The following is a 22,419-nucleotide window of genomic DNA, read 5'->3' as shown; positions in this document are numbered from 1 at the left end:
TGGGCAGAAGACACCTCGGTGACTATCAGCTCGCTTCATTCCGGGGCAAGCGGAATGTGCTAGCGGACAAGCTGAGCAGAGCGACTCAGATAGTTGGCACCGAGTGGTCTTTGAATCCTTTGATAGCCAACAAAGTCTTGACTTTTTGGGGTTCCCCGACTGTGGATCTGTTTGCAACGACCCTGAATTTCAGGCTCCCGTTGTACTGCTTCCCAGTCCCGGATCACCAAGCTCTTTGGCAAGATGCTTTTCAACAACGGTGGATAAACTTGGACGCTTACGCATTTCCTCCGTTCTGTCTGATGAGAAAAGTCCTCAACCAGGTACGAACAAGCAACAACTTGCAAATGACTCTGATAGCCCTGCTATGGCATCACGCAGAATGGTTCCCAGACCTTCTGCATCTCCTCACGGAGAGCCCGAGGGAACTCACCCCACAACACGAGTTCTTCAAACAACCACATGCCAGCATTTTCCACAAACCCGTAGCTTCGCTTCGGCTTCACGCCTGGAGACTGCCGAGCACCTTCTCACACAGAGAGGCTTTTTGCAACCGGTTGCAAAAAGAATGGCTGGACACCTCAGGAGATCCACAGAGTCAGTCTACCAGGCGAAGTGGTCAATTTTCTGTGGTTGGTGTCGTGGAAGGGGTATCTCTCCACTCGATGCCTCTGTTCCAACTATAGCGGAGTTTCTTGTATACCTTCGGGAAGAAATGCTTCTCTCGGTTTCGGCAGTCAAAGGCTACCGCTCAGCCTTTAGTCTCGCCTTTAGACTGAAAGGAGTTGATATTTCCTCCTCGTTGGAACTTTCTTTACTTGTACGCAGTTACAAGCTTACATGTCCCCAGGGAGAGCTAAGACCTCCCCCTTGGAACGGGGTTCAGGTCCTCAGGGTATAGCCAAGGCCGGTTGGTAGGACTTCCTCCCTCCTAAGAGTAAGTCACCCTATAAATAGCAAAAGGTTTGTATCTGTGTCCGAACAAATAACAAATTTGGAAATAATTTGTATTTGTTCCGTAACCAAAATACAAACCACGCTATTTACATTGGGTTTACTTTTCGGTGTAGCTGAAATGACGAGCCAATAGTTTTTAACGAGGGTTAACTACCCCCGCGCTAGTTAGCGGGGGTAGGGGAAGGGGTAGCTTGCTACCCCTCCCCCCCACACACCGGTGATTTTCTTCACTTTTGGCTCCGGCGATGGACAGACGTGTCTGTCCATGTCCTCGTTGACACCCTTAATCTTTTTTTGCTTTTTCTTCCAGTTTGTGTGTGTGCGTTTGAAGTTGGCCTCACCCTTAGTTGTTCACCATGCGCAAGTGCCCTGGTATTGCCGGTCGCCCTTGCGGTACATTCATGTCTGCGGTGGACACAGATCCTCACACCCTTTACCCGCAGTGTCGAGGTCGACGGTGTGACAGAGAGAATACTTGTAGTGAGTGCAGGGAGTGGTCTGCATCCCAGTGGGAGAGGTTTGGCCACCGGCGTAAGAAGAAGTCCAAGAGAGACCGTTCTCCTTCTGGGGTTGTCTTGAAGGAGGAAGGCTCTCGGGACTCTTCTTTCGCCGCCCAAACCTCCTCCGAAGCTCCCCCTTGTTCGGCTCCTAAGGAGAGACCGCCGAGTGGGAGCGCAGGCCCTAGTTCTGTTTCCCGACCTTGGGTTGAGGGAGAGGGCGTCGCCTCCCATAGCGGGGCGGCTCCCCCTCCTCCTCCGGGGGAGGTTGTTGCTAATGACTCCTTGTCTCATGATGATCTTTTTCAGATTTGGGCTTCCTTGGGGCTTGAGGGCCTGCCCTCCAGGGAAGCCCTGATTAACCTTGTCCAGTTGGGGGCCGCTGTTAAGCAGTCGCCGGTGATAGCAGAGGTAGATCCTCTGTCTATCGTCGACGTCGTGGTGGCAGAGGCTTCCGACGGGTCGGGTCAATCCTCTGCGGTTCCTGTTGTGGATGATGGTGCTGAAGGCTCTCCTCCCCCTTCCGTACATCCTTCGAAGGGGGAAGGGAGTCCCGCGGGCTCTTCTGCTGACAAGCCTCCCTCTCGGGGGAGTGCTTTGACTGAGACTCCCCTTCGGAGGACTGGTGGTCCTGACGATCTACCTCGTGGCCGCCTTCGCCGTAAGACTCACCGTCCGCTGCGCAGCAAGGGCCTCCCGTCTCCCAATAAGGGTGCTAAGAAGCGCCTTTTTGAATCTTCTCCTCCTTCCTCCGAGGGGGACTCTCCTCGCCGTAAGCAGCCTGCAGCTCCAGCTTCCTTAGACCTCTCTGGGGATCGGTCTCCTACGCCTTCCAGACCTTCAGCTTCTGGTGCAGACGTCCAGCAGCCTGACCTCGTCAGCCGACGGGCAACGGTCCCTTCGGGGCAAAGGGTTGCTTCCCACGGTGTGGGTTCTTCCCTTGCGCGTCAGGGTTCCCCTGTGCGCCCTCCTGCAGTGTTAGCGCACAGGCGCTCCCCTGCTCATCAGCGTTCTCCTGATCGCCAGCGTTCTCCTGATCGCCAGCGTTCTCCCGTTCGCCAGCGCTCTCCCGTTCGCCAGCGCTCTCCCGTTCGCCAGCGCTCTCCCGTTCGCCAGCGCTCTCCCGTTCGCCAGCGCTCTCCCGTTCGCCAGCGCTCTCCCGTTCGCCAGCGCTCTCCCGTTCGCCAGCGCTCTCCCGTTCGCCAGCGCTCTCCTGATGATCGTCGCCCCTCTTCTCGCCAGCGCTCTTCTGAGGACATCGTTCATCCTGTTGTTCCTGTTGAGCGCCTAGTGCGCCATCGTTCCCCTGAGCGCCCTAGATCTCCTGTCCGTCAGAGCGCACCTGCGCTCAAAGTTCCTGACTCGCGCCCTGTGCGCCCACGCTCGCCTGCGCTACCTAGAACTTCGGTTCAGGTTGTGACCAAGGACTCTTCTCCTCGCCCTCGCGATCCTGCTCGTCAGCCTTTTCCAGCGCAGCAACGCTCGCGGTCTCCTGCGCGTACTTCCAAAGTGCCTGTACGCCCACGCCCCTCCTGTTCCTGAGCCCGTTCGTGAGTGTTCGCCTTTGCGCACCGCGCCGGCAGCGCCCTCACAGGATTCCACGCGTCGCCCTCCTGCTCGCCAGTGATCACCAGCACGCCAGCGATCACAGACGCATCAACGTTCGCCTGCTCGTCAGCGATCTCCTGCGCGTCAACGGTCCCCAGCGCGTCAGCGATCACCTGAACATCGGCGATCTCCATACTGCCCACGTGACCTATCGCCTGCGCGCAAGCGCTCTACGACGCGCCGTCGCCCAGAGGATCTGGAGAGACATGGGTCGCCTTCTGTCAGCTCGCCCACGCGCGGTCGTTCGCCTATGCGGTCTACGCGCTATTGCTCGCCTACGCGCCACCATGCGCCAACTCGCCATCGCTCGCCTACACTCCAGCGTTCACCAACGCGCCACCGATCGCCTGCTCGCCATTGCTCTCCCATGCGCTACAGGTCTCCTGGTCAACATCGTCAGCGGTCATCGGAGCGATCTTGTTCGCCCACGCGCCAACACGTTCCCTTGCCAACGCGCTAACGTGCTCACTCGCCAGCTCGCCCACGCGCTCGTTTGCCCGTGTCCCCTTGCGCCCACTTGCCCGCGCGACCACTCGCCTGCGCGCGATCGCTCCCGCGCTCGTTTGTCTCCGCGCGATTACGAGCCCGCGCCTCAACATCCTCGCGATTCCGTTGTTTCGCCTACGCGCGAGCGTCAGCACGACCCCCATTCGCGTCGGGTTTCGCAGCCCGCGACAGCAGCAGGGACGTGTGTCGCCAGACCGCAATCAGGATCGCCTCCGCCTAAGCGCAGGACTCTTGTTCAGGATAGGGAAGACCCATCAGAGAGGTCAGTACAACTTTCTTCACCCTTTTCTTTACAGGCAGGTCCAGTGGTGTCCACTCCGAAGGATCGCCCGATCCCCTTCCCTCCAGCGGGAATTTCGGACTCTGTGTCCGTGTCTCGGCAGTCTTGGTTTGGTCCTCTGATGCGGGCGTTAGTGAAGGCTATGAAGCCGGCACTCGCCGATCAAGGGCACAAGCCAGCGGCTGCCTCGCCCCCGCTGAACAGAAGGAGAGGAGTGGACTTCGTGGTGACTTCTCCCAGGGAGAAGTTGGTTCCTAAGAGGTCCGTCAGGAAGGCTCCATCCCCTTCGCAGGCGTTTTCCCCTTCTTCCGAGGACGAGGCTTTTCCGTCCTCGGGAGAATCCAGTGAGGCAGTGATCTCCCCCTCGGCACCAAGGGGGGAGTCATCTCCTCGTGGAGGGGAATTGTCTCGCGCGGAGGGCGCCTTCCAGACCTCTTTGTTGGGGTCGTGTATCTCGCCCAGGAGGGAACCCAAGGAATCCAAGGCAATCCTGAAGTCCTCTTCTAGGATTCGTCAGGAACCAGCTGCACCCCGGGAGAACGTCCACGCATCTCCCCAGGAAGAGATTCCGGGGACGGGAGACTTAGCTGCCAGTCCGCAGGGAGGAGACCACCAGGAGTCTGAGCATGCCTTCTGGCAGGTCCTGAGCCTGATGAGGCAACTCAACGGGTTCGTGGACCCCGTGATCGCCCCCCGAGAAGGCAAGGACACTGTCCTGGACCAGGTATACGGTACTCAGAAGCTCCCCAAGACCAGCGCGGCTCTGCCCTGGTCCCAGGGGTTGAAGAGTGCCAGAGCCAGGGCCAATGCTCAACTCGCAGCTCTCGCTTCCTCCAGTCGTTCCTCTGCTGGGAACAAACTCCTCCCACCTCCTCACCTCCAGCAGAGGAGGTATTTTGAGATCTTGGGGGAGTCTAGCCTCGCTCTTCCCCTCCATCATTCAGTAGAAGAGCTTGCTAGGGGAGTTCCTCTCGAGAAGCTCTCCGCCCGGCAGGTGACATTCTCGGCGTCGGAGATCCTGAGCCATGAGAAGGTCGCGAAGTGCGCCATGCAGGCCACTTCGTGGCTGGATATATGGCTAGGGTCTCTGGGCATCCTGTTGCGCTCTGAGGATTTGTCTAAGGAGGCCGATAGGAAGGCCCTGGAGACCTTCCTCCTCTCGGGAACCCGTTCCATCGAGTTCCTGGCACATCAGGTTACCACCCTGTGGGCCAACTCGGTGTTGAAGCGGCGTGATGCGGTAACCGAGAAGTTCCACCCGAAGGTCCCCGCCGTGGATGTCTGTAGGCTCAGGCATGCTTCCCTCCTTGGGGAGAATCTGTTAGAGCCTCAGGACATGGAATGCACAGCTGAGAGGTGGAGGAAGTCTAACCAGGACTCCCTCCTCCAAAGGGCCCTTACATCTCGGCCCTATAAACCTCCAGCTCCGCAGCAACAGCAGCAGCAGCCTCGCAAGACACCAAAGCAGGCACCGGCAGCTAAGAAGGTGGTGTCTAAGCCCCAGCCCTTTCCTGCCAAGGACAAGAGGGGCAGTAAGTCCTCCAGGGGAGGCAAGACTCCTAGAGGGGGCGGCCGCGGCTGCAAACGCTAGGAGTGGCAGTCCCCCCGCGTGTCCACCTGTGGGGGGATGCCTTCGGAGTTGCGTGCACAGGTGGCAGCAACATGGGGCCGATGCTTGGACGATCTCCGTGATCGGCCAAGGCTATCGCGTCACGTTCACAACATCTCAACCTCCCCTGACAGCGAATCCAGTATCGTTGAGCTCCTATGCCATGGGATCGGTAAAGGGGCTAGCCCTTCGGGCAGAAATCGAGACCATGCTCAAGAAGGATGCTCTCCAGGAGGTCGTCGACGGCTCCCTAGGCTTCTTCAGTCGACTCTTTCTTGTAAAGAAGGCGTCTGGAGGCTGGAGACCTGTCATCGACCTCTCGGCTCTGAACAAGTTTGTCAAGCAAACTCGGTTCAGCATGGAGACAGCGGACACGGTCAGACTTGCGGTGAGACCCCTAGACTTCATGTGCACACTGGATCTAAAGGACGCGTACTTCCAGATCCCAATCCATCCGTCTTCCAGGAAGTACTTGAGATTCAGCCTAGACGGCAAGACCTACCAATTCATGGTGCTGTGCTTCGGTGTCTCCACAGCTCCTCAGGTGTTCACCAGAGTGTTCACTCTGATTTCATCTTGGGCGCACAGGAACGGCATCCCTCTCCTTCGTTATCTGGACGACTGGCTGATCCTAGCAGACTCGGAGTCGACCCTTCTTCGACACCGAGACAGGCTTCTGAGTCTTTGCCAGGATCTGGGGATCGTGGTAAATCTCGAGAAGTCCTCTGTGCAGCCGTCCCAACGATTGGTTTATCTAGGCATGTTGTTAGACACCAATCTCCACAAAGCCTTTCCATCAGACGACAGGATAGCAAGGCTGAGGAGGGTGGCGGAACCCTTCCTCAGGCGAGAAGAGCTTCCCGCCCAATTGTGATTGCGTCTCTTAGGTCACCTGTCCTCCCTGGCTCGTCTGGTTCCAAACGGCCGCCTCAGGATGAGATCCTTGCAGTGGCGGCTCAAGTCCCGGTGGAATCAAGGATCCGATTCCACGGACTTTCTGGTCCCGATAGGACCTTTGGAACAGGCGGACCTGCAGTGGAGGCTGGTCGACGAGAACCTACGGAAGGGAGTGGATCTTCTCGTCCTCCCCCCGGAATTGACACTGTTTTCGGACGTGTCAAAAGAAGGGTGGGGGGCGCACGTTTTGAACCAGAGGACCTCAGACCCTTGGTCAGAATCAGAAAAGTACCTGCACATCAACCTGCTAGAAATGAAGGCCGTATTCCTGGCTCTTCAACAGTTCCAACGGACCCTGGCGGGTCACTCCGTGGTGGTGATGAGCGACAACACCACGGTAGTGGCTTATATCAACAAGCAGGGAGGTACTTTTTTGCAGCAGCTATCCCATCTTGCAATAGAGATTCTGAGGTGGACCCAAGTCCACTCGATAACACTATCAGCTCGCTTCATTCCTGGCAAGAGGAATGTGCTTGCCGACAGTCTGAGCAGGGCTTCGCAGATAGTGAGTTCCAAGTGGTCTTTGGATCCTCAGATAGCCAACAAAGTCCTGACTTTGTGGGGTTCCCCGACGGTGGATCTGTTCGCGACAGCGTTGAATTTCAAGCTGCCTCTGTACTGCTCCCCAGTCCCGGACCCCAAGGCACTCTGGCAAGATGCTTTCCAACAACGGTGGGACAAACATCGACGTGTACGCCTTCCCACCGTTCTGTCTGATGAGAAGGGTGCTCAACAGGACCAGACTCTCGGTCAACTGTTCGATGACTCTGATAGCTCCGCTATGGCATCACGCGGAATGGTTCCCGGACCTTCTGCAGCTCCTGACGGAGCTCCCGAGAGAACTACCCCTACGACACGAGCTACTCAGACAACCACACTCCAACATCCCTCACAAGGCCGTGGCCTCGCTTTGGCTTCACGCCTGAAGACTATCCAGCGTGTCCTCACGGAGAGAGGCTTTTCGCAACAGGTTGCGGAGAGAATGTCTCGGCACCTGCGAAAGTCCTCTGAAGGAGTCTACCAGGCGAAGTGGAGAGTCTTCTGTGGTTGGTGTCGTGGGAGGGGTATCTCTCCACTCGATGCCACTATTCCAGCAATAGCGGAGTTCCTCGTGTATCTGCGGGAGGAAATGCGCTTTTCTGTCTCAGCAGTGAAAGGCTATCGCTCAGCCTTAAGCTTGGCTTTTAGGCTGAAAGGCGTGGACATTTCTTCCTCGCTGGAACTCTCTCTACTCATACGTAGCTATAAGCTTACCTGCCCTCAGTCGAAGTGAGACCACCTCCTTGGAATGTGGTTCGGGTTCTCAGGGCTCTTAAGAGACCTCCCTTCGAACCATTACGCCAGGCCTCTGATCGCCACCTGTCTTGGAAGACGGCTTTCCTGCTTGCTTTGGCTTCGGCCAAGCGAGTTAGTGAACTTCATGGTCTCTCGTACAACATCGCCCATTCAACGGGATGGGGGGAGGTAACATTCAGGTTCGTCCCTGAGTTTGTTACCAAGACTCAGAATCCTTGAGTGCCGGATCCACGATTCGACTCATTCAGGATCGCGAGTCTCCGTTCTGTAAAAAGCGACCCAGACCAGCTGCTACTATGTCCAGTGAGGAGTCTGAGGTATTACTTGAAGAGAACAGCTGCAGTTCGTCCTCAAGAGTGACCATTGTTTGTTAGCACAGGCAGGACGAAGAGGAGGGTCACCAAGAATACCATGTCGGCTTGGATTCGAAGGGTTATCTATCACGCCTTGAATCCAGACCCTCCTCCGTCACGTCGCCCTAGGGCACATGACGTCTGGGGCGTTGCTACGTCCCTGGCCTTCAAGAGAAACTTCTCTGTGACGCAGGTGCTTCAAGCTGGGGTCTGGAAGCGTCAGACGACCTTCACAGCCCACTACCTGCAGGACGTGACCCACTGGAGCCTCGATACGTTTTCTATCGGCCCTGTGGTGGCTGCACAACAGCTGGTCTAACCTCGGGCTCCTTTATGGACAAGTAGCAGTAGGTTGAGGGCGTTGTTACCCGGTTTTAGTCTGCGTGAATGAAAGAGTTTGTCTAACCACTACTTCTTTTTTCATTCTCCCCTCTCTTGGGGAAGCAGCATCCTGGTCTTCGCATAGTTGACCTCAACCTCTGCAGGTAACCCATGCTTCCTTGTGCTCCTAGTATCAAGCTTAATACTGTCGCGTCCTCCATACCCTGACGAGGTGGTATTGGGAACGTCCTATCCTGGATTCCTATCTAAAGGTCTCAAGGTCAACTTCATAGGACGAGTCACGCTCTTTCCTGCACACACACAACTTATGTAGGCCACTCGTTCCTAGAGAAGCAAGGAACTTGTGAGGTGCAGGGGCTCCTTTTCTCAAGTGCTACTCACTGGGAGGCAGAGCCCCCAGGGCAAAGCCAAAGTCAGTAAGGCTGGGGACTTACCACCCTTCCTAAGGGGTAAGTCACCCAATGTAAATAGCGTGGTTTGTATTTCGGTTACGGAACAAATGACAAATTCGGAGATAATTTGTATTTTTCCTAACCATACAAACCTTAGCTATTTACACATATTTGCCCGCCAGCCCTGACCCCCAAGTCAAGTCCTACCTCTAAGTGAAGTGAAACAAATCACCGGTGTGTGGGGGGGGGGAGGGGTAGCAAGCTACCCCTTCCCCTACCCCCGCTAACTAGCGCGGGGGTAGTTAACCCTTGTTAAAAACTATTGGCTCGTCATTTCAGCTACGCCGAAAAGTAAGCCCAATGTAAATAGCTAAGGATTGTATGGTTAGGAAAAATACAAATTATCTCCGAATTTGTCATTTTTCCTAACAAACAAACCTGGAGCTATTTATACAAATTGGCCCACCACCCTGTCCCCCTAGAAGTCCTGCCAGAAAGCAAATGTGGTTACTCAGCCAACGGGTGTGAGCGAGCGGGGTAGCTGGTCTACCCCCATCCGCTAACTAGGGGAAGGGGGTAGTTATCCCTCAATAAAATTGTCTTGGCTAGTTTTCAGCGTTGCTGAAAGTAATACCCTATAAATAGCTCCAGGTTTGTATGTTAGGAAAAATACAAATTATTTCCAAATTTGTTATTTTGAGAAAATTGTAAAATAAAATTATAGTAAAATATTTTTCTTTATTTGCAGCTCAGACTATCGCCTTCTTGAGGAATCGTTAACTAATCTGTATGAAGAGCTTGTTAAGAATTATGCAACAAGTGGGAATGTGGCCTCGCTAATTCATGTCTTCCTTTCTAGAGCCACAGAATTAAAAGCATCAACTCAGTGTGAAAAGTAAGTATTTAACACATTATAAAGTGAAATTATGTAAAGTAATTCATATTTATGTATACTTTATTGTTTAAAGTACTGTTTTTATACTATTACATGTTTGGCTCTATAAGCCATTAATGTTTTGAATAATGCTATCCATTGAAGATTTATTTTTCATATCTGGGAAGAAATTAAATTTTTGTCTGTTTCAGCAATGTATTTACTTGGCAAGCATACAATGCACTCTTCATTATTCGTTGTGTTTGCAAGTTACTACTACAACATTTACCAGAAAGTGATGTTATTGAAGTTTTACAAACCGGACCAGCTTCATCTAATGAAAGTAAGTGCAAACAATGAGATTATATTATAGTAGTAAAACTTACATAAAGTACTGTACAGTGTTTGTAGAAAATGAATCAAGGAGAAAATGAGGAAATAATAAAAAATAGAAGGAGCAATTGATAGAGAATATGAAAAAAATAATGACGGGAAGAAAGTGTGGATGCTCACAGTTTGTAAACTATCAATCTTGTTTCAGTAAATTTGAAAAATATGGTTTACAGAAGTCTTACTAATAATGAAAGTATGTACATACATACATATAGCAAGGCACTTCCCCCAATTTTGGGGGCTAGCCGACATGAAACAAATGAACAGAAAAGGGGACACTCCTCTCTACGTTCCTCCCAGCCTGACAAGGGACTCAACCGAGTTCGGCTGGTACTGCTGGGGTGCCACAGCCCACCCTCCCCCGTTATCCACTACAGATGAAGCTTCATAACACTGAATCCCCTAATGCTGCTACCTCCGCGGTCATCCAAGGCACCGGAGGAAGCAACAGGGCCTACCGGAACTGCGTCACAATTGCTCGCCATTCATTCCTATTTCTAGCACGCTCTCTTGCCTCTCTCACATCTATCCTCTTATCATCCAGAGCTTCCTTCACGCTATCCATCCACCCAAACCTTGGCCTTCCTCTTGTACTTTTCCCATCAACTCTTGCATTCATCACTTTCTTTAGCAGACAGCCATTTTCCATTCTCTCAACATGGCCAAACCACCTCAACACATTCATATCCACTCTAGCTGCTAAGTCATTTCTTACACCCATTCTCACCATCACTACTTCGTTCCTAACCCTATCTACTTAAGATACACCAGCCATACTCCTTAGACATTTCATCTCAAACATATTCAATTTCTGTCTCCGTCACTTTCATTCCCCATAACTTCGATCCATACATCACAGTTGGTACAATCACTTTCTCATACAGAACTCTCTTTAAATTCATGCCCAACCCTCTATTTTTTACTACTCCCTTAACTGCCCCCAACACTTTGCATCCTTTATTCCCTCTCTGACGTACATCTGCTTCCACTCCACTATTTGTTGCAATAACAGACCCCAAGTATTTAAACTGATCCACCTCAAGTAACTCTCCATTCAACATGACATTCATCCTTGCACCACCTTCCCTTCTCGTACATCTCATAAGCTTACTCTTACCCACATTAACTCTCAACTTCCTTCTCTCACACACCCTTCCAAATTCTGTCACTAATCGGCCAAGCTTCTCTTCCGCGTCTGCAACCAGTATATTATCATCCGCAATCAACAACTGATTTACCTCCCATTCATGGTCATTCTCGTCTACCAGTTTCAATCCTCGTCCAAGCACTCGAGCATTCACCTCTCTCACCACTCCATCAACATACAAGTTATACAACCAGGGCGACATCACACATCCCTGTCTCAGCTCCACTCTCGCCGGAAAGCAATCACTCATTTCATTTCCTATCCTAACACATGCTTTACTACCTTTGTAGAAACTTTCACTGCTTGCAACAACCTTCCACCAACTCCATAATACCTCATCACATTCCACATTGCTTCCCTATCAACTGTATCATACGCTTTCTCCAGATCCATAAACGCAACATACACCTACTTACCTTTTGCTAAATATTTCTCTCATATCTGCCTAACTGTAAAAATTTGATTCATACAATCCCTACCTCTAAAACCACCCTGTACTTCTAAGATTGCATTCTCTGTTTTATCCTTAATCCTATTAATCAGTACTCTACCATACACTTTTTCCACCACACTCAACAAACTAATACCTCTTGAATTACAACACTCATGCATATCTCCCTTACCCTTATATAGTTGTACAATACACGCACAAACCCAATCTACTGGTACCATTGACAACACAAAACACACATTAAACAATCTCACCAACCATTCAAGTACAGTCACACCCCCTTCCTTCAACATCTCAGCTCTCTCACCATCCATACCAGATGCTTTTTCTACTCTCGTTTCATCTAGTACTCTCCTCACTTCCTCTCTTGCAATCTCTCTCTTATTCTCATCTCCTATCACCGGCAACTCAACACCTGCAACAGCAATTATATCTGCCTCCCTATTATCCCCAACATTCAGTAAACTTTCAAAATATTCCGCCCACCTTTTCCTTGCCTCCTTTCCTTTTAACAACCTTCCATTTCCATCTTTCACTGTCTTCAATTCTTGAACCCGTCTTCCTTACTCTCTTCACTGCTTTCCAAATCTTCTTCTTATTCTCTTTATATGAATGACCCAATCCCTGACCCCACCTCAGGTCAGCTGCCCTCTTTGCCTCACTTACCTTGCGCTTTACTTCCACATTCTTCTCTTTATATCTTTCATACTTCTCTACACTATTACTCTGCAGCCATTCTTCAAAAGCCCTCTTTTTCTCTTCCACTTTTACCTTCACTCCATTCTACCATTCACTGCCCTTCCTCATGCTGCCTCCATCAAACTTCTTGCCACACACATCACTTGCAATCCCAACAAAATTTTCTTTGTTCTGTAACTGACATACAAACCACGCTATTTAATAGGGGTTATTACTTTCAGCGTAGCTGAAATGACGAGCCATTAAAATTTTAACGAGGGTTAACTACCCCACCGCTAGTTAGCGGGGGGTAGGGGATTAGCCTGCTCCCCCCCCCCCTCACACACACACTTGTGCTTGAGCTCACTTTACTTTTGGCTCGGAGCGAGAACGGTTGTTGCCCCTCTCTCTCCTCGCCTATGATGGACTGCCATTAATTTTTGTCTTTTTACTTAATTTTTCTTATACTTGTAATATATATATAAACATTCTTTATGTTTATGTATATATTTGGGTATAGAAATGTAGTAAGTTTTCTTTTCAGTGTTTGTGCTGTGTGTGTGATGTACGACAACGACACTTGCATAGCAAGGCCACCACAGTTCCTCTTCGTGGGGAACGACCTCTGCCTCTCGGGTCCATCGCTCTTCCCGTTGGCATATTTACGTTAACTCTGCCGCCGCAGGGGAATCGTCATCGCCTGGACCCTCTTCATTCATCTGTTATCTTCGCTTTTCCTCTTTTCCTACGGGAAACTTGGATTCTCAGCGAAGGGAATGTGGCCTTTTTTTAGCTTGATTACGGTCTCTCTCTACTCGAGGTCGTTCACCTTTACTACAACTACGTACTATTACGGTAGCTCCTTTCCCGTTGCGGGTTAGGTTGCTATTCCGTTTCTTTGTTTCAGTTATTTTTAGTGAAATCTAATTGTATTTTAACTTTTCAGCTTTTTCCGTGGGGACTACTTCCCTTCGGGGGTTCAGTGGTTCTCACTATTATATTCTTAGATGATTAGATAATTATAATTCTGTTTTTATTAAAGTTACTCCCCCCCTTCTCCTGTGGATGTCATCTGGAGAAAGTGGGCGCATACTTAATTCTTATTTTATGTTTTTCCCTCGGGGTTCCTCTTCGAAGTTCCTCCCTAGGGAATTTCTGTTAAAATAATTATTTAATTTTATTTTCCCTGTTAACTATGCAGTTTTTCTTCGTTCGACTAGAAAGTGCCAACGAAGCAGAGCTGTCCTGTTCATGCCTGGGGATTCTGCTGTCGCTGCCGTCCCTCAGAGGACGTTGTCATGGACGTTATCCCTTCTCTTAGAAGTTCTCCCGTGACAACATGCCAGCACTTCAGATCATCTCAGAATGCTAATGGAGGTTTGCCTCCAGGAGTTGGACAACTTCCCTTCCGAAGGAGGTTTCCTCCCCAGGTGTGAGGTTTTCTCCCTTCAGAGGGAGAACTCCCCATACCTTAATAAATTCATCGCCTTCGACTACTGTTGCTGCCCTGCGGCCAGACTTTTCTCCCCCCTTGCTGAGTTTCTCTTCCTTCAGGGGTGGAGCACAGTCTTGGCAAGTCTCTTCTACAAAGTGTTCACCTCTCTCGTTCGCGAGAGAGACCACTCATAGAGACTTCTCTTCGGAGATTCGCTACTGCTAAGGTCAGCTTGCTGATCCACCAGCCCTAAGGGGCGTCACCACGAGTGTTTTCAGGTTTCTTCTACGAAGTGTCACCTCTCTTGTTCGCGAGAGAGACGACTCATAGAGACTCCTCTTCGGAGGATCGCTCCTCTTCGGAGGATCGCTACTGATAAGGTCAGCTTGCTGATCCAACGGCCCTAAGGGGCGTCACCACGAGTGTCTTCAAGTCCCTTCTACGAAGGGCACCTCTTTCGTTCGCAGGAGAGGTCTCTCATAGAGACACTGCCTCGGAGGATCAAGCAGAACTTCCAGTGACCTCTACCTTGTGCTGCAACGTGGTCCTTTGGACTTCGGTCCTGGCCTCTAACACGCACCTTTTACGGTCCCATCGGTGGATGCTGGCCCTTCCAAAGGGCACATCCCAGTTCCTGATCGTCCTGCCAGCTGACCTACCGATCTACCAGCGCAACCTTGTGCTGCAACGAAGGACTTCGGTCCTGGACTCTAAAGCAGACCTGCTTACGGTCCTCATCGAGGGAAGCCCGCCCTTTTTTAAGAACACATCCCAGTTCCTGATTGTCCTGCCAGCTGACCCTTCAACCTACTAGCACGGTTTACGTGCGCGCACGCTCGCCGATCTTCATACGCACGCAAGCGCCGACGATTTTCTTACGCGCGCAAGCACCGACGATCTTCTTACGCGCGTAAGCGCCGACGATTATCCGCGCGCGGGTACCGATGGTTTCCCGCGCGCGCGCTTGCCGATCTTCTTACGCGTGCAAGCGCCGACAATCTTCTTAAGTGTGCAAGCGCCGACAATCTTCTTACACGCACAAGCGCCGACGATCTTCTTACGCGCGCAAGCGCCGACGATCCACACAAGCGCCGACGATCCACACAAGCGCCGACGATCCACACAAGCGCCGACGATCCACACAAGCGCCGACGATCTTCTTATGCGCGCAAGCGCCGACGATCTTTTCCGTGCGCGGGTACTGATGGTCTCCCGCGCACACGCTAATAGTTTTCCGCGCGCATGTGCCGATAGTCTTCTGCACGCGCGCGTCCAAAAGTCTTGCGCGCTCATGCGCGCGCTGATGGTCTTCCGCGCTCATGCGCGCGCTGATGGTCTTCCGCACACGCGCGCCAACAAACTCGTACGCGCGCGTGCCAACATTCTGGTACGCGAGCACGCGCCGACGATCTTTTGTTTTCGCCCGCACGGGCTCTTCATTCTGATCCTGCACGTCAATCTGATTCCTGCGCACTCTATGAAGTCTCGCCCGCGTGCGAGCCCCGGGTATACCCCAGCGCGCTCCCCAGCGCAATTGCCAATACCCTCCCACGCGCGAGGCTGCAGGACAACGCGCGGTAAGGGCGCCATCACTAAATTCGCCCCCTGCAAGCGCAGAACAGTGCGCTTGCCGGTAGGGGGGAAGGTTCCAGAAAGGTCCAGGGATATTTCTTCCTTATCTTCTTTCTTCTTACAGGCGACTCCCTCTCCAGAGGGAGTGTCTGACAGCGCAGCCGTCAGCCGTTAGCCCTGGTTTGGGGCTCTAATCAGAGCGGTAGCACAGGCTTTCAAGCCTGTTGTCTTTGAGTTGGGCCACAAATCCTTGGCTGCATCTACTCCCCTGAAGAGGAAAAGAGGAGTTTCGGACACGGTAACTTCTCCGAGGACGAAGCTGTCTCCTCGTAAGTCTTCGAGGCAAGCTCCATCCCCCCTCAGACTTTTCTTCCTTCCCTTCGGACGAAGATTTCCCGTCCTCAGGAGAGTCACGTGAGGTGAGACGTTCCCCCTTCACACCATTGAGGGAAACCCCACCTCGCGCGGTAAAGTCTTCTCGAATAAGGGTGGAGAAGAGCCTGCCTCCATCATTGTTGGAGTCCTGCATTCCTCCCAGGAGGGAGTCAAAGGACTCCAAGACAATACCGGGAGGCCCCTAGCACCGAAATCTACAGGCTCAGACATTCTTCCGTTATGGGAACGAACCTGTTTGAGCCTGAGGACGTGGAGCAGGCTACTGAGAGGTGGAGGAAGTCACCAAGACTCCCTCCTACAAGGGCTTTGACATTTAAGCCCTATAAACCTCCAGCACCCCAGCAGCCACGTCCCACCAAGACAACGGCAGCGAAGACAGTGGTGTCTAAGCCCTTTCCGGTCAAGGACAAGAAAGGCAAGAACTAACTGCCCTCCACAGAGCCACAAGAAGATCTCTTAACACGATTGCGTAGACGCAGAACTGATGAGAATTTAATTATGTACAAGAAATGTAGAGCACAGTTCCGTCGTGCCATGAAAGAAGCAAGGCGCCAGTCATGGATGTCTTTTGTTTCCTCCATTAACAGTAGAACACCACCATCTTCTGTGTGGAGGAAAGTAAAAAAGATAGCTGGCAAATTCACCCCCAACCCACCACCAGTGTTGAAGGTGAATGGCCAGTATGTAACTGAAGCAAATGATGTTAGCAATGCCCTGGCTAATCATTTTTCAAATGTATCCAGCAAGTGTGAAGGAGCCCCTGGTCACCAGTATAGGAGCACTGAAGAAAAGAAATTTTAAATTTTGCAACAAGAAGGGAAGAGTCGTATAATTCTCCTTTCACTGAAAGAGAATTTGATTCCGCACTTGCTCATTGCAATGATACAGCCCCTGAACCCGATGGAATTCCATATGCAATGATTAAACATGTACATTTTAATACAAAGCTATTTATTTTAAGTATTATTAATAGAATATGGCATGATCATAGTTACCCAAGTGTTTGGGAACTAGCCATTATTTTAGCCTTTTTAAAACCCGGTAAAGACAAGTTTTTAGCAGCAAACTATCGTCCTATTGCATTGACATCTTGTTTATGTAAAATCGTGGAGAAGATGGTCAATGCAAGGCTGATGTGGTACCTTGAAAAGAAAGGTATTTTATCACCGATTCAATGTGGATTCTGAAAAATGCACTCAACGACTGATGTGTTGATACGAATAGAGTCTTCTATTTGTGAAGCCTTTGCTTCCAAACAGCACCATGTTACAGTATTTTTTGACCTTGAAAAGGCATATGATACCACATGGAGATATGGTATACTTAAAACCATTCATGAATTGGGATTGAGAGAGCTGCCACTATTTATTCAGGCATTTCTTTCACGTAGAGTTTTTCAAGTGAGAGTTGGGGAAACTATCAGAGAGTAAGTGCCAGGAAGAAGGAGTTCCTCAGGGTAGTGTGCTGAGTGTAACCCTTTTTGCACTAGCAATTAATGGGATATCCTCAGCCATTCCTCAGGATGTTCTCTCAACATTATTTGCGGATGATCTCTCAATATCATTTGCTGGCACTAGAATGGCAATGGTTGAGAGAAAAATCCAACTCTCTATTGATAAAATTATCCAGTGGGCTGACATGAATGGATTTAAGTTCTTGACAAGTAAAACTACCATTGTCCATTTGTGTCGTATCCGGGGAGTACATCCAGACCCGGATATATATATTAAAGGTCAACGGATACCATGTGCAAGAGAAGCTAAATTTTTAGGTTTGATATTTGATTGTAGGCTTACATGGGTTTCTCACTTAAAAGCGTTAAAAGCTAAATGTGTTGAAGCTCTGAATATCTTAAAAGTATTATCCCTTACATCATGGGGGGCAGACTGCAATACTATTCTAAAATTATACAAGGCCTTGATTTTTTCCAAAATTAGTTATGGTTGTGAAATATATTCTTCAGCCACCCCAAGCCGGTTAAAATATTAGACTCGATACATCATGCAGGTATTAGATTGTCTACTGAAGCTTTTAAAACCTCGCCTATCCCAAGTCTCCTTGTTGATGCTGGAGAGTTACCTCTAGACCTTTACCGAATGTCTTCCATTATTCGGTATTGGTTTAGATTGCAAAGACTCCCTAACTCTCTAGCCTTTCAGACTGCAAGCCTTGTAAGACACGCATCATACCTTGAGTTGCACCCAAAATCTCCTCAACCTTTTGGCTTTCGGGTGAAACGATTATTAAATAGTCTGGATATAATTAGAAATAAGGTACTTCCATTCAAGGTCTCATCAATGCCTCCATGGAAGTTACCAGAGATATCTTTTTGTAAATATTTTATTGGAGATAAGAAGAATATGTCAGACCTAGAAGCCAGGTCTCTTTTTAATGAACATGTTAAAGAACATAGAGGATCAACTTTTATCTATACTGATGGCTCCAAATCTGATGCTGGCGTTGGATTTGGAGTACATAGTAATGGTTTTAATTGTAGAGGTGCACTTCCTCTGACCGCTTCCATATTTACTGCCGAACTGTATGGCATATTAACCGCTATTGAGAAAATAGCGTTGGAGAAGGAGGGTAATTTTACAATTTTTAGTGATGCAAGGAGTGTCCTTCAAGCTATAGAAGTTTTTAATTCTAATAACCCTCTAGTTTTAAAGATTTTAGAATGGCTTTTTATTATTGGACGGAGAGGTATAACAGTTCAATTTTGTTGGGTTCCAGCACATGTAGGTGTGTCTGGGAATGAGAAGGCAGATTCACTGGCTAAGAATGCTGCATCCGAGTTGCTGCCAAGAAGGTATCCCATTCCCTGTAATGATTTCTTACCTGACATCAAGAAATTGGTTTGCAATAAATGGCAACAGCAATGGGATAGCCTAGATGGGAATAAAATGCGAGAGGTAACAAATGACATATCTCCTTGGAGGTATAATACGATGCCCCGAAAATGGGAGACGTCTCTTTGTCGTCTCCGTATTGATCACACTCGGTTGACACACGAGTTTCTGCTGAAGGGCCAACACCAACCGTATTGTGACGACTGTTTAGTACCTCTAACAGTAAGGCTTTTGTTGACCGAATGCCCCAATTATAACAACTTAAGGAATAGATATTTGTTTGAGGCTCGAGGTGAGGGGGGCAGGTTCATCCTTGCCAAGATTCTTGGAAATGATGTGTCCTACCATGCAAGTGGCATTTTTAGATTTATTTCAGAAGCAGGTCTTCTGAAAAATATTTAACTTTTATGACATTCAACTTTTATGATTTTAATTGAATTCTCTTTTATTTTTTATTTTATTTTATTTTTTATTTTTTGTATACATAAATTAAATGTTACCGGCGTCAATGACCTTAGATGTCAGGATGCCTGAAAACTTTAAATCAATCAATCAATCAATCTACTCAGACAACCACATACCAGCATCTTACAGAAAGCCGTAGCTTCGCTACGACTTCACGCCTGGTGATTATCTAGCATCTCCTCGCTGAGAGAGGATTTTTCGCAACAAGTTGCGATTAGGATATCTGAACATCTGCGAAAATCATCCGTATCTGTCTACCAGGCAAAGTGGAAAGCCTTCTGTGGTTGGTGTCGTGAAAGGGGTATCTCTCCACTCGATGCCACTATTCCAGCAATAGCGGAGTTCCTCATGTATTTGCAGGAAGAAAATGCACCTTTCAGTTTCGGGGGTGAAAGGCTATTGCTCAGCCTTAAGTCTAGCCTTCAGGCTCAAATAAATGATCTTTTCTTCCTCGCTAGGAACTTTCCCAACTCGAACTTACCTGCCCTTAGTCGGATGTGAGACCTCCTCCATTGAACGTGGTTCGAGTTCTCAGGTTTCTTAAGAGACCTCACTATGAACCAGTACGCCAGGCTTCAGTTCTCCACCAAACTTGGAAGACGGTGTTCTTACTAGCTTTGGCTTTGGCCAAGCGAGTCAATGAACTTCATGGTCTCTTATATGACATCACCCATGCAAGGGTAAGGGGGGGAGGTAATGTTCAAATTCGTCCCTGAGTTTGGTGCTAAGACTCAAATTCAGGGGATGCCTGACGCTCGGTTCGACTCCTTCCGGATTCGAGTCTCCGTTCTGTAACAGATGTCCCAGACCTTATCCTACTGCGCCTAGTGAGGAGTCTGAGGCTATATCTCAGAAGAACAGCTGCAGTCCGTCCCCAGGTGCAAGCATTGTTAGCACTGGGAGGATTAAGAGAAGGGTCACCAAGAACACCATCTCGGCATGGATTCGTAGGGTGATCCATCTGTCCCTGAATCCAGACCCTCCTCCGTCACGTCGCCCTAGAGCACATGATGTCAGGGGCGTAGCTACGTCCCTGGTCTTCAAGAGAAATTTCTCAGTGACGCAGGTTCTTCAAGCTGGGGTGTGGAAACGTCAGACGACCTTCACAGCCCACTACCTGCACGACGTGACCCACAGGAAGCTCGATACGTTTTCTATCGGCCCTTTGGTGGCTGCACAACAGCTGGTTTAAAACCTCAGGATCCTTAGTGGTCAAGTAGCAGAAGGTTGAGGGCATTGTTACCCTGTCTTAGTCTGCATGAATGAAAAGATTTGTCTGGCCCTTACTCTTTTCTTCATCCTCCCCTCTCTTGGGGAAAGCAGCATCCTGGGTTCTCTGCACAGCTGACCTCAAACCACTGCAGGTAAACCATGTTTGTTCCGTAACCGAAATACAAACCACTCTATTTACATTGGGTTTACCTTTCGGCGTAGCTGAAATGACGAGCCAATAGTTTTTAACGAGGGTTAACTACCCTCGCGCTAGTTAGCGGGGGTAGGGGAAGGGATAGCTTGCTACCCCTCACCCCCCACACACCGGTGATTTGCTTCACTTCACTTTTGGCTCCGGCGATGAACAGACGTGTCTGTCCATCGTCCTCGTTGACAGCCTTAATCATTTTTGCTTTTTCTTTCAGTTTGTGTGTGTGTTTTGAAGTTGCCCTTACCCTTTTTGTTCACTATGCGCAAGTGCCCTGGAATTGCCGGCCGCCCTTGTGGTACTTTTATGTCGGCGGTGGACACAGATCCTCACACCCTTTGCCCGCAGTGTCGAGGCCGACTGTGTGATAAAGAAAATACGTGTAGTGAGTGCAGGGAGTGGTCTGCCTCCCAGTGGGAGAGGTTTGGCCGCCGGCGTGAAAAGAAGTCCAAGAGAGACCGTTCTCCTTCCGGGGTTGCCTTGAAGGAGGAAGGTTCTCGGGACACTTCTTTCGCCGCCCAAACCTCCTCCGAAGCTCCCCCTCATTCAGCTCCTAAGGAGAGTCTGCCGAGTGGGAGCGCAGGCCCTAGTTCTGTTTCCCGACCTTAGGTTGGGGGAGAGGGCGTCGCCTCCCATAGCGGGGCGGTTCCTCCTCCTCCTCCGGGGGAGGTTGTTGCTAATGAATCTTTGCCTAACGATGATCTTTTACAGATTTGGGCTTCCCTGGGGCTTAAGGGCCTGCCCTCCAGGGTAGCCCTGATTGACCTTGTCCAGTTGGGGGCCGCTGTTAAGCAGTCGCCGGTGATAGCAGAGGTAGATCCACTGTTTATCGTCGACGTCGTGGTGACAGAGGCTTCCGACGGGTCGGGTCAATCCTCTGCAGGTACCGTTGTGGATGATGGTGCTGACGGCTCTCCTCCCCCTTCCGTACACCCTTCGAAGGGGGAAGGGAGTCCCGCGGGCTCTTCTGCTGCCACCCCCCAGATGCTGAAGCCTTGACGAGGATGGGGGGCTTAGGGATTAGCAGCTGGGCTCTAATGAACAGTGGGAACTATTTCCCATTGGACCTCGGTGCCCAGCTGTCGATTCAACTAAATCAGTCAGCACTTTCTCTTTTACTTTTGATTATTTCTTTTTTTCTCCCATCTCTTCCTTTTGGGCTCGATATTGTTGACGACTTTGGCATGTTCGATTTTACTTTGGATGCTGCTTTGGATTTGGCACAGTGTGGGATGGACTGCATTCCATCTCAACCTGTGCCAATTTAGATGCCATCACCCTCTGGCAGACCCCATTGGGTGCAGACCAAGTCTGTTAAGAGTCGGGCTCCAGTGATCCGGTCTTAAGTCACCCATATTTGCGGGTAATGGGTGACGCCAGGCATTGGAGTCGACGGTGGGAGGGGCTAACTACCCCCACTGACCAGTGTACGCCCACCTTAAGAGAGGCAGCCCCTCTCTAATAGAGGACTGGTCCCCGCTGAAGCCTCTTCTCGTGTTGGGCCACATGGGATAGGAGGACTGACATCCTCCGATAAGAGGTGGATAACCCGGCTTGCTTTTTCAAAAAAACCCAACACCTCTGTTGACGACCTGGAAAATACAAACATGGACCTCGGTACAGACAGCTCCAACTCGGGTTCTAACATTGTAACGTTAGAACCTTATTCACGTCATGTGAATAATAAAACGCTAGAGAAGAAGAGAGAGAGAGTGAAAAATGATGACAGTACAGAAAGATATAGAAAAGTAGAAGTATTACCTGGTCACTATGAAGTAGTGAATTATGAAAAATTTTTTATCTTGGAATTTGAAAACGGAAGAAATGAGCGTATAAATGTTTTTAAAGCTAATAGAGAAATAGTTAATTTATGTGGAGGGCAGCCAAAAATTTTACCCCAGGGAAATGGAAGTCTCTTGATAGAGACACTGTCCCCATTAC

General features: G+C 49.9%; 2 protein-coding genes across 3 annotated transcripts in view; both read left to right on the top strand.

The window, feature by feature from the left end:
* Uba1 (ubiquitin-like activating enzyme 1) overlaps positions 1-22,419 on the top strand; it is a 472,916-nt gene that overhangs the window by 196,890 nt on the left and 253,607 nt on the right.
* The window catches only part of LOC137650116 (dymeclin), a 243,632-nt gene that overhangs the window by 63,394 nt on the left and 157,819 nt on the right, over positions 1-22,419 (top strand). For both annotated transcript variants that reach the window (XM_068383247.1, XM_068383248.1), the window contains exons 3-4: positions 9,547-9,693; positions 9,885-10,015. In XM_068383247.1, the coding sequence (XP_068239348.1) occupies positions 9,547-9,693; positions 9,885-10,015 (278 nt within the window). The remainder of the gene's footprint in view (positions 1-9,546; positions 9,694-9,884; positions 10,016-22,419) is intronic.

The sequence above is a fragment of the Palaemon carinicauda genome, chromosome 11 (genome assembly GCF_036898095.1).
Source record: "Palaemon carinicauda isolate YSFRI2023 chromosome 11, ASM3689809v2, whole genome shotgun sequence".
Lineage (NCBI taxonomy): Eukaryota > Metazoa > Arthropoda > Malacostraca > Decapoda > Palaemonidae > Palaemon > Palaemon carinicauda.
This window is presented reverse-complemented; position numbering and strand designations above follow the sequence as displayed.